Source organism: Saccopteryx leptura, chromosome 4 (genome assembly GCF_036850995.1).
Source record: "Saccopteryx leptura isolate mSacLep1 chromosome 4, mSacLep1_pri_phased_curated, whole genome shotgun sequence".
NCBI lineage: Eukaryota > Metazoa > Chordata > Mammalia > Chiroptera > Emballonuridae > Saccopteryx > Saccopteryx leptura.
In genome coordinates, this window is record NC_089506.1 from 117,770,251 (window position 1) to 117,783,317 (window position 13,067).

Consider the following 13,067-nt stretch of genomic DNA (forward strand, 5'->3'; position numbering starts at 1 on the left):
AGTTTTCCCGGTAGGAGTCCTTGAGAGTTAACTCTAAACGAGGGGAAATTGGTTCAGCAGAACCTCTATGAATGTTAAAAAGTGGTTTTAGTTTCCCTGTAGTTAATTTTAAGGAAGGTCTAAGCCAATTAATGTCTCCTAACAATTTCTGGAAATCATTTAAAGTTTGCAAATGATTCATCCTGATTTCTAATTTTTGTGGACAAATTTTTTGTCCCTCAATAATTTTTTCTAAATAAGAGAAAGGTAAAGATTGCTGTACCTTTTCAGGAGCTATATAAAATCCTGATTCTTTTAAAGAATATTCTAATTGTTGCAAAATGGTCAGCACAATGTCTTTGTCTGGATGAGCAATAAGAATATCATCTATGTAAAGGATTATGTGCACCTTAGGGTGCTGCCTTCATACTGGAGAGACAGCTTGAGCAACATATTTTTGGCACAATGTAGGACTGTTAGCCATACCTTGAGGCAACTGGTATCGCTCAATGGGAGCCTAGAAATTAAGTGAAGGAACACTGAATGCAAAATGCTTGCAATCATGAGAGCTTAAAGTAATAGTAAAAAAGTAATCCTTCAAGTCAATAATAAGGTGAAAATCTCATGGAATGGCAGTAAGAGAGGGGAGTCCTGGTTGGAGAGGATCCATAATTTCCATAGTCTTATTTATTGCTTTTAAATCTTGTAATAGCCTCCACTTTCCTGATTTCTTTTTAATGAAAAATATAGGCGTATTCCATGGCGTATTTGAAGGTTTAAATATACAGCGCCCAAGCTGTAACTGCTCTTATACTAATTGAGCAGCTGCCTTAAGTTTCTCCTGAAAGAGGGGCCATTTGTGTACCTAAACAGGATCTTTTTGATTTCCAATAATTGTGTCTGCACAATGTATTTTTGGGGGAGCAGGAGCTACAAGGCCCCTATACTCAATTTTGATACCCTAATCTATACCTTCTGGCATAAGGTGTTACTTCTATGGGGGGTGTGAATGTCCCACTGTTCTTTCCCTAATCCCTTAGTGGGCAAAAGTTCTTAATCAAGTATTTGAGCACTGACTAAATTATTAGGACTGACAAGTAACGCTCCCATATTTTTAAAAAATATCTCTACCCTATAATATTAACAGGCAGTCTAGGGAGCATATAAGGCTGAAAAAGTCTAGTATGACTTTTGTTATCTTCATATTGTAAAAAAAAGTTACACCTTTGTTATAGAAAATCTACCCTATCCCAAGCCTCGCATTGGGAGGCTATGTATTTTCAAGTAAATGAACTAAAAATAACCATAGGGTTATCAACATGTTCTTTCCCTTACTATAATTTTATCCTTTTAGAACGAACATTGTCCCTCTCATTTTTAAAATTAATTCATTACTTTTTAAAGTCTTTTAATTGTCTTTCAAAATGTTCTTTAGACAAATAGTTTAAGAATTAGACCATTTTTTGGATTGATTTGTTCCTTATATTGCACTTAATGTTTCAAGTTTCCTTCATATATTCAATTTTCGTTTGTCCATATGTTTCCAGATTTGTTACATAATACCCACTCAACCCACTCCCACCCCCTTGGTGTTTTGAATCATTGCTCATCATTTCTAATGCATGATGTTTTCTTGTCGATGCCCCCTTGGCCAGGGTTGGTAAAGGTACACCTCACTGTGTATATGTGTAATTTGACCTTTTCCTCCTCCTGCCATACTTCTGCAGTCTTGGCTTGTCTCAATGCAGTTAGGAGGAGAAAGAAGAAAAAGGTTAAGTGGCTTTTTAAAGACTGGCCTTTATAAAAAGCTTGGAAAGACTCTTCTAAAGCTGAAAGAAACACTGTTGGAAGGCAGACATGACTTTCTTTTAAACTGCCAGCCCACATTATCTGTCAGTCAGAAAACTATTAAATGTTTCTGTGAAGATACAATCTACTGAGTACATGGAATGGAGACACATGTGGAATATCTCTGGTTAAAAATGACTGAGAACAACTCAAGAGAGGGATAAGAGAACTGGAGCTTTGACCCTGTTCGTTTAACATCTCTGCCTCTGGTTAAATATGAAGTTCAGTTATATTTATAATTTCCATTAAGCAATAGCTAGCATTTAATTACATTAATTTTATCCTCCTTAACTAAAAATAAATAATTAACCTTTCTTCTAGTCCTGAGTTTTGGGTAAGTGCTAGCATGGAGAGCTTATCTCTTTTGAACAAGCCCATGACAACTATGCTACATATAAACTAGCTCATTTGTTAGAGTTTATTTAAAATCATTTCTTGATGCTTTATTTTCCAATAGGTATAATTGCCATACTTTACATTAAGGGTTAAGACACTTAAATTTATCTGTGCCTTCCTATTTCTTAGTCCAGAACAACACTTTATAACCATAATAGGTCTCAGAAGTAGGGTGTTAAAAACAAAATACACAAACAAACATATACACACACACACACACACACACACATACACATATGCCTTATATAATCTGTCATTTTGCAGGCTACCAAATAAAACTTTTCCATAATTTCATTTCATGTTATGACCATTCCAAGTTGTCTTAGAAGTTTCTAGATAAAGTTCAGTGCTCTTCATTCTAGGCCATGATCATCCCTATAATAACAGACAAGTGTTCCATAATGCCTGCTATGTTCCATGTCTTGTTGAAGACCATTGGTCTTGAAATTGCAAGACCTGGGTTTGATTCCCAGTTCTACCATTTCTAGTTATATGACTTTAACCAAACCAAACAGCTTTTATTTAGTTTCCTGATGCACAAAATAAGAAAAATGAATTATTCTCATGCTGCAGCATTCTTATGAAAGAGTTCCAAAAAACATACAGCAGACCTGGACTGGTTGGCTCAGCAGTAGAGTGTCAGCCTAGCATGTGGAAGTCCCAGATTTGATTCCTAGTCATGCACACAGAAGCGACCACCTGCTTCTCCACCCTTCCCCTCCTTTTCTCTCTCTGTCTCTCTCTTCTCCTCCCACAACTATAGCTCTATTGATTTGAGCAAAATGGCCCTGGATGCTGAGGATGGCTCCATGGCCTTGCCTCAGGCTCTAAAATGGCTCAGTTTTTGAGCAATAGATCAGCCCAGAAGGGCAAAACATCACCTGATCCTGCTAGGTGGATCCCAGTTGGGGTGCATACAGGAGTCTGTTTCTGCCCCCCCACCTCTCATTTAATATAAATAAATAAATCACAGTTCAAATATTGTTTTTATTTCTAAGGTCATAGATATAATGTGAGATTTTATTTTAAGTAAATTTTTACTGACACAAATGATCATTTTCTTAATTATTTCAAAATTTTGAATTTCTTCATAAACTCTCTTGTAATGCTCCACATGTAAATTCACTAGCCCTAGGAACCATTATGTCTGTAATATTTCTCTCTCTACTTATTAATTCCAGGGCATTTTATGAGATTTTACTGCATGCAATAAAAATATATCCAGCTCATACTTGTGCAAGGTACAGTACTATGTATTGGGAATACAAAGATAAGATATCATCCTTTCTATCAAAGAGCATATGATCTACTTGGAAAGACATCTCTGTGAATAAGCAATTGCAACTAAGTGTGTTGTCATACAACAAAGTAGGAACAAGTGTTATGGGAACAAGAAGATGGAATAATCAGCTTTGCATTATTTCAGACTGGGAACTGCTTTTATTGATTTGCCAGTTCAGATAAAAGCAAGGACATACTTTTACCTATACTGTCCTTGCCCACAGCTGGTACTGATAATGATAACTGAAATTCACTGAGCATGTTCTGTGTGCCAGACGGTGTGTTAAACACAGTATATTCTTTCTTTCTCTCAACCTTTGTTGCCTCACTATCTTGCAGGATTATGTACCATTTTAGATGTTTTACTTGGACACTCTCAATTTCACATGTCACAAGTTTTAGAACATTGGTTCATAAATTAAAGACAAAAAAAAACCCAACCAAAACTTAACATGTATTCTCTACACATATACAGAAATATGTACCTATATACATAGGTTCTGGATTCTAACATATTCATGACTATACTCTTATAATAAATCTGTTTGTTTATATTATTTAAATTATATAGTTGTAATTTTAGTAAAGATTTTAAATAACTATGTATATTTTAATAAATATATAAGTATCTATAGTCATTGCAAAAATAATAATATGCTTAGGTGCTTATTTATTTTGCCATGAGGCAATGCCTGCATGAACATGCTATAACACCTCTCATGCCTCCAGATATTTGTGACTCTCTGGTTGGGAACCAGGGCTCTGTAATTGATAAAACAGAATCCTCTTTAAAGAGCAGGTCCAGTCATGATGTTTTCCTGTGTCGTGTGTGCAAGAGCTCACATAGCCTACCTCCAAGGACAGGTACTGAGAGCCTGGGGCACGTGCTTCCCAGTCCCCATCCCTGACAGTCCTGGGGTGGCCATGAATTGAGTAGAGCTAAATCTCCTGCACAGCCACACACAGCTCTCACAGTGGTTCTGACACCTGCCAATCAAGGAGGGCCCACCCAGACACAGGACAACTGTCAGAAGGGCTGGAAAATACACATTTTATCTAAAGCACTCATCTTTTGTTACACAAAAAATGGAGGGCTGAGAAGGGTTCTTTCCTACTACAGAACAAAACTTTTGATGGGGTCGCTAATGAGGAAATGGACCATTCTGCCATGATTATGGGTATCAATTACTTCCTAGACACACGGGTTTAGTCATTTACTGATTAAATTGACAAATTCAGTCATTTACTGATTAAATTGACAAAGAGAAAAACCAGAATAAGAACAGAACAGATTGTGGAGCAGAGATACGAACTTCTCTTTGGCTTACCTCCCATGCCTCAGGAATTCTGTGGCCCATGGAAAATCTGATATTTGTTGTTGTGGTTTTCACCTTCTTCCTTTGCTCCTCTCTATCCCGTTGCTGTCCATCCCTGTTTCAGTTTCACTCCACCATCTCCATCCTTGACATGTGCACATAGATAAGTTCCAGTTAGGGGGAGTTTTAAAGAGCATGAAGTGTTCAACTCATGTTCTATCTGAGGAACCTGAGAAAGACGGCCTCCGTTTAATCTCTGCCCAAGTCAGATTTGGTTTTACTTGGTTTTCTTTTCTATTGGCAGAGATGGGTCAAATTACACTTCGTTTGAGGGGCCGTGGGCACTCCTCTGTGAAATTCTATTGAATACTGACCACTGGCTTCAGTTAAAAGATCCTCTGTAGTGAGGCTGGACTCTGACTGAAGCAGACAGTAGGTTCCACGTGACAAGGAGGGCTTCGAGGAACTTCAGGTGGCTGCCGTTCCTCCTACTTTTTTCTTTTTAAACTTAAGCCCAATGTTGATGTAAGAAGCAGCCAAACCTGCAGAGGACTTTCCGAAGAACTTACTTGAGCCAAACGGACTACAGAGAATGAGTTTTGCAGTTTCCTTTATGCATTTGAAATGAAGGAGGGAACTTAAGGAAGGTTCCATGAAGTTGTGAAAAAGCCAAGTGTATACTGGATTACAGGACAGTTAACAAGATCATGAGCTCTCTTGAGGGTGATTAAGTTTCTGAGGGGTCTGAAAAAGAGGCATTTCAAAGGTATGTTAACCCAGGTGCACAGAAGCAATGAATAGAGCTTGCTTAAGGCAGAGATAAACCTTTAACAGAAGAAGTTATATACCTGGAATATGATTAACTTGCCCAGTTAGAATGATGTGATTAGATCACTCTGTCGGGTTACTGTTGGTTAGGTTTATTACAGAGCACCTACTTCGTCCACACCATGAAGGTCAAAGCGGTCACTCGAAAGGCTGAGGATAAGATAGTCATAGAGCTAGTGTTTAACATCTGTGAGTACCTGCTGTGAGCCAGACAGTGCATTAGGAGCTTTGTAACCTTCTATTCAAGTGTTACATTCAGAACTGTGAGACTTTATATCAGTTTTAAAATGAAATCTCTCAGACTCATAGAATTACTCCTCTATAAAGCCCCCCAGCCACACATACACTGTATATTCGGCCACATTATTTACCTCTTCTTGTACATGCAAAACAAAAAAAGAACAAGAACAACACAGTAATTTCTTCTTATTTTATTCTATTACCTTTTTTCTTTATACATCAATCCTCAGATATATGAATTAGTATAGGTGAAAGAAAAAGAACAAAGTGTTCTAGGAAGATAAATCAAGACCAGCTCAGCCCTTGCATAATGATTTGTATTCAACAAATGTCTACTGACGTATCTGCTATGTGCCAGAAATTCTGCTAATAGCAAGGGCTACAAGTGCTAGAGAAGGAAGGCACACTAACCATGAAGGAACACATAATTAGATGATTGCATTGCATGGAATTGTTACAACGAACAATACAAAGTGAAATGTGCCATGATAAGGGAGCAGTCCACACTCATGGGAGAAGTATCTAACCTAGAATAAAGATTCTTAACTTCCCGTGTATTTGGTTCCCCAGCTGTCAGAAATTATACCATCTCTTCTCAGTCCTAGAAATATATATGGATATTAATTAATATTGAACATTTCATTCCTTTTATAAGTAAAATATGTAAGAGCTAAAACTTCTTATTTGGTATAAAAATCCCATTCCTTTTTTTACTTTGTATTAAATATTTTATCTCTGTCATGTTTTTGTGGGGTCAGATTAGTTAATACTACATAATCCTTAGTAGAGAATAAACAGTATTCTGGAGGAAAGTAGGATCTATACCTCAAGAACCCTAATCTTGCCCGACTGGTGGTAGCATAATGGATAGAGCCTCAACCTGGGATGCTGACATCCCAGATTCAAAACTTCTTGAGTAGGGGCTCATCTGGCTTGAACGAGGCTCACCAGTTTGAGCATGGGGATGCTGGCTTGAGCGTGGGATCATTGACATAATCCCATGGTCACTGGCTTGAGCCCAAAGGTCGCTGGCTTGAAGCCCAAGGTCTCTGGCTTGAACCTAGGGTTGCTGGCTTGAACAAGAGGGTCACTGACTCAGCTGAAGCCCCTGGGTCAAGGCACTTATAAGAATCAATCAATAACAACTTAAGTGCCGTAACTATGAGTTGATGCTTCTCATCTCTCTTCCTTTCTCTCGAAAGAAAGAGAGAGAGAGAGAAGGAAGGAAGAAAGGAAGGACTTTAATCTTATTTGATACAAAGAAAAGACAGACTTTTATTTGCTGAGTGAACCAAACCCATGTTATGAAATAGAATTTAGAAGGCATAGGCTATTATAGGAAATCCAAACATTAGTTGTTTTTTATTTTAATTTCTGTACCATTGGCAAGTTGACATAGGGAGATCACTGAATGAATACCTGATATTTTGAGATGAGCATACCAAAATCAAAGGTCCAGAATTAACAAGACGATAGTCAACTGTAACCAATGACAGAGAAATAAGTAATTAAAAACAGTATGCAAGAGCTTCACCTTAATTAAGTGTGAAGCTTGTTTCTTTTTGAACTCTATAGCTATGAGGCATGAGTCACCATCTTAAAAGAAACAAAAAATTCTTTGTTGGAAACAAATACATAAGCAAAACACTTGTTCAAAATACAGCACACAGTTCCTGGCCCCATAAGGTGGATAAGAAGAAGAACGTGGTGCAAAATAGAACTCTTTTAGTGATATAAAACTTTCTGAAAGTTTCTACACTTACAAAATAAAAACACTTAATGAGACAAAGCTTATCCAGAGATTCACTCTTAATCAACATGTCTGCCTCGTGCTAAAGAATAATCTTTGGAACCCAATGGCATCCTGATGTGAAATTATAACTCTTATTATGTTATTTAGATATGTTTTCATTATTCTCATTTCTTTTTCAAGTCCCTGTTGAAATTAACCAATATTACTATGACTGTTTCACAGGTCTGAGAGAACTGTCCAAGTTCAAACACATCAGTGATGAGTCTAGTCAGTGCCACTTGTTGGACAGGCTAAGGGCACCACAATAGCCTGAAGGTGTTCCAGAATATTTTCCGGATGTTTCTGAATGTGCCAAACTTTTTTAAAACGATGAATACTCCATGTATTTATCCATGCATGCACTGCATTTTTTTTTTCCTTTCTTTGTTCTATTATAGCAAAAAAAGGGGGGGTAGAAGATATTCTGTTCTGTCAGGTTGTTGGCAGAGTCTTTTTGGCAAATCTGTTCAGTATACTTGAGAAAAGGTCAATTTGAACATTTCCTTTCAAATGTAGCTGCAATTACTTTATTTCTGAGAATAGAAGTCATTTTTTGCCTAAGTCACAGCACAGTGAAACCTAAAAATAAAAACAGCAATTGCAAATCAAAGTACTCATTGCAATAGTCACATTGACTGATAAAAATATAGATCCACTTTATATGGCTTCAACTTTAAAAAATACAGAGTAATGAAACCAATCCAAAAACAGAAAAATAATACAAGTTCATTGTCAAAAAGTTGGAGATTAAAATAAGTAACGGTCACTTGTAGTCCTACCACATGAAAATGACCACTATTTGTGTTTGAGAGAAGGTGATCCTGCTGTCATTTTTTTCGACATGTCTCTATTTAGTTAGTGTGGAGTTTACTATATCTATACTATAGCCCTTGCTTTCTCCAGCATGAACACCTTCCCAGAGACTCCTGCAGTTTTGGTCTAATGTGCTAATAGGTTTTGACATAGTTTATCCTTTATATTTTATCATACAGGTATGATATCTGTATATCATTGTGTATATTATACATATATATGTTTATATAATACTTTTGTAATTTTATATGAATAAAATTATGTGTGCGTGGGACCTGGCCAGTGAGCTCAGTTGAACAACCCTTTCAGGTAAGAACATTGTCCCGAAACAGGAGTGAGGGTTCCATCCCTGGCCAGGGCACACACAGGCAGCAGCCACTGAATGTACAAAAAGTGGAACAACAAATGAATATTTCTCCTCCCCCTACCCTCTCTCTTCCTTCCTCTCTCTGTCTTTCTAAAAATTAAAAAATTAAAATTAAAAATTAAGCCCTGGCCAAATATCTGGTTGGAGCATTGTCCAAAGTACAAAGGTTGCCGGTTTGATTCCCCCATCAAGGCACAACTCAGTGCTCCTGTCTCTCTCCCTGCCTCCCTCAAAATGTGTGTGTGTGTGTGTGTGTGTGCGTGTGTGTGTAATCTATATGTGTACAATTCTTTAAAACACACTGGATCTTTTAAAAAATTCTTAAATTATCTGTTTCTAGCTTCATTTTTTCTGCTTCTACTATACCTGGCATCTCTATTTTAGCAGTACTTTATATCTCTCTATTATCATTTCAATTTAGCCTTTTATTTTTCTCTGGCATGAGTGATGCTTCCTGACACCCTGTGTGTTCTTCTTTTAGGAGTAGAGCATAGTAGCTATGAGCTTGAGCTCTGAAACAGACTTCTTGGGTTCAAATCCCAGCACCAGCACCTACCAGCCCAACCTTCGACTGGTTACTTAACCTTTGTGTACCTCATGTTGTTGGAGGTAAAATGACAGTCATAATGTTCTTACCTGAAAAGGGTTGTTGCAAAGATAGACTAGGTAGTTTAGAGTGTTTAGAATAGGGCCTAGCAAATAGTAAGAACCCCATACATATTAGCTTATCATTTTTAGGGATAGGAGAAGAATGCTACTTTTCGGGACTTTGCATTTACAAAAGTTGTGCTTACTTGAGGTAGTCTGTATATTGTACTGTATATTGCTTCTATCATACATATAAAGTGAAGCTGAAAAGTAATGTTAGCTGGAAACTGTTACCAGGGAAGTCTTTCTTCATCTCTCCCACAAAGTTCTGTCAGCAGCTAAGTCAACAGAAGACCTCAACTTGGTGCCAGACCTGTTTGCCCCTTGTCAGACCAAGAGTAGGAATGATTCCACAGCTAACGGCTAGCTCTGATCACCCAGCTTTATTCTTCATGTATAATTTAAACCTATAGGCACTAACAAGAAATCAGCGGAGGAGCCCCAGCTGGGCTCGCAGGCTTCCCTGAACAATTTGATCATGGAATCAACTAAAGGTGGGAAAAGTTGAGAAGTGAGGTGGGAGATAAAACACACTAGCAGTCAACACCAGAGATGAGAAAAACTCAGACTGTGTTTTTTTTCGCTGGGGCTCCAGAGAGAGGAAAAGCCCAGAGTGACTGGGTCTTCTGCCCAGGGGAGCAGTGAGATCGGGAGCAATAGGGAAAATACTACACCAAAGCAGCAGCAGAAAAAGGGGTCATGGCCAGTGTTCCTGGGTTTGCTAGCAGCCCACACTCAAACAGAGACAGAGAAAAACAAAGTGTGGCCCCTGCTCAGGCTCTCAGATCCCGTCTCCCTCACCTCGCTGACCCAGCCAAGAGCCAGAGCACAAGGAAAACTTTGTGTGTCACATTAATCAGCTCCAGGGGCATAAGGCAGGGAGGGCGGAGAATGGAGGAACAGGAACCTCGAGGGCCTGTGTTTTCACTACTCCAGTGTCTTTTATAATCATCAGAGGCAGTGAAGCTTACTGTTTTAAAAATAACCATGAAGTATTTTTTGTGTGTATATGAAACCTTCCCCTGGCAAATGCAAAGTATCTCTTGGGTTATCATGCCAAACTATTGAACAAAACATTTCATTGAGCTAAACATAGTTTTACTTTGAACAGGGTTTTTTGTTTTAAACAATTTCTGCCATTTTTATTATTTAGTGTACCTTTCAAGTACCGTAAAAATGAAACCAAAGTCTTATTATTTAAATATAATGTTGTACACTCTGTGTTCTTGTTATTCCTCTGGGGGGAGGGGGAGGAAAACACAGACTTGTACCTTATGACTGATAAATTTATGAATTCTAAAGGAACTGTTATTTAAAAAACAAACAGAGAAACAAAGGATTGAACAATGCATTATTTTTTAATCATTCAAAAGAAACACATTTGAGGTAAAAAGAACAAATATACTCGACCTAACAAGATCGGAGTTTTAATCCTGACTTACCAGGAAGTGTCCTTCACAAGTAGGCTCAACTCTGTGAATCCTCATCTATAAAGTAAGAGGTGAGGCCTAATGACTGCTGAGTTCTCTTCCAACTCTAAAATTTGACTACTCAGTGGAAAGATGTTGAGTAGTGGCAATAGAACAAAGCTGGGTTAAAGGCAGTGTGTCGGCAGCACTTACTGGGAAGAAAAGAATTGCTGGAGATAAAAGCAATGTTGGGTTTTACTTCTAGGTTAAGAATTCACTGGCCCATGCCCTGCACGCTTTATACCAACTTCTCCACTCTCCTTCTTCTTTCCCTTCACACTGTGTTATTCTAGAGGAACATGCGAGGGAGAGTAAGGGGTTAATTTTTAGAGAAATTTTAATTTGCATAGTACTGTTCCAGGAATAAGAAGCTCATATAAAAATAATAATGACTGTGCCCTAGGCGGGTAGCTAGAGCATCATCAGCATAGCCAAGGTTACAGGTTTGATCCCTGGTCAGGTCAGGACACATACAAGAATCAACCAATAAATGAATAAATAAGTGAATAACAAACCAATGTTTCTCGCTCTATCTCTCCCCTCTTTTCTCTCTCTAACGACAATTTTTTTTTTTTTTTTTTTGTATTTTTCTGAAGCTGGAAACGGAGATCCCGCATGCGCCTGACCGGGATCCACCCAGCACGCCCACCAGGGGGCGATGCTCTGCCCATCCGGGGTGTCGCTCTGTCGCGACCAGAGCCACTCTGGCGCCTGAGGCAGAGGCCACAGAGCCATCCCCAGCACCCGGGCCATCTTTGCTCCAATGGAGCCTCGGCTGCGGGAGGGGAAGAGAGAGACAGAGAGGAAGGAGAGGGGGAGGGGTGGAGAAGCAGATGGGCGCCTCCCTGTGTGCCCTGGCCGGGAATCGAACCCGGGACTTCCGCACGCCAGGCCGACGCTCTACCACTGAGCCAACCGGCAGGGCCTTCTAACGAAAATTTTTAAAAAAATAAATAAGTAACAATGACTGCGATTGTGTTTTCTCCTTAGAATCAACTGTATTTATCCCTCAGTCTGAATACTCCATTGAGGAAGATGTTGGTGAGCTGTTCATTCCCATCAGGAGAACTGGTGATGTGAGCCAGGAGTTGATGGTGATCTGTTACACACAACAAGGTAGCTCAAAATGTCCCGCCCAAAGAGATAAATAAGTCTCTTTAACGTTTTGGAGACATAAAATCATGCCATGAGAAGTAAATTTTATTATTATAGTTGTCGTGAGTAAAAAAAAAAAAAAGGCAGTTATCCAAAAGTCTTCCTTCATTATCACACCTTTGAGGACTCTTCTAAGAAGACCTGCAAGGACTTGGCTACTACTTACTCAAAAATACTTGATTCACTTGTTTGCTTCATCTAATATTCAATGCTTTACTGATTATAAGAAATTGAAGCTCCCCACCCCCCCACTCCTCCACCCTAGGCTGCTCAAGTATAAGGTAATAATTGTTAAAAGACACAGAACTAAACAAAAAGAGGCAACAAAATGCATACCCAAGGAAAGAAACATTTCAAACTAGTTTGAAACTCATTTCTATCAAATTTCAGAATATTTGTTTTGCTCACAGGTAAACATCCTCTAATGGTGATTTTATGTAATACAAAACTGAAATTAATATGTAATATTTATAAATATACTAAACACTTTTCTGAGAAACAGGTAGACTTTTTAAAAATGCAAAAGAAAAGTCATATATGCTGTTGGTATCTATGCTGACAATCTTTAAAATTTCTATAAATGAATATCCATTGAAAGGTAGTAGAGTATCTTGGTTACAATGACAGACTTCGGGCCCAGCCTCCCACACTGGGTCCCTGAGCAAGGAGCTTAACTTCTATAAGCCTCATTACCAAATGCATAAACCCAACAGAATAAAATGGTTGAGAGGATTAATGCATGTAAAACACTTGGTACTTTACCTGTACACTGTAAGCATTTGAATATCAGGAGCTATTATTTTGTAATAATGTGTTGTTCTAAAAGACCATGGGCAGGAAGTAGAGAAAACATTTGACATGTTAATATTTGTCACGTGTTTGAGACCATTGTGAAGTTGACTGAAGATGCTAGAACAGTATATATGCAATATTGC

General features: G+C 38.3%; 1 protein-coding gene across 3 annotated transcripts in view; it reads left to right on the forward strand.

The window, feature by feature from the left end:
* FREM2 (FRAS1 related extracellular matrix 2) overlaps window positions 1-13,067 on the forward strand; it is a 239,020-nt gene that overhangs the window by 104,822 nt on the left and 121,131 nt on the right. For all 3 annotated transcript variants that reach the window (XM_066381089.1, XM_066381088.1, XM_066381090.1), the window contains exon 5: window positions 11,968-12,093. In XM_066381089.1, the coding sequence (XP_066237186.1) occupies window positions 11,968-12,093 (126 nt within the window). The remainder of the gene's footprint in view (window positions 1-11,967; window positions 12,094-13,067) is intronic.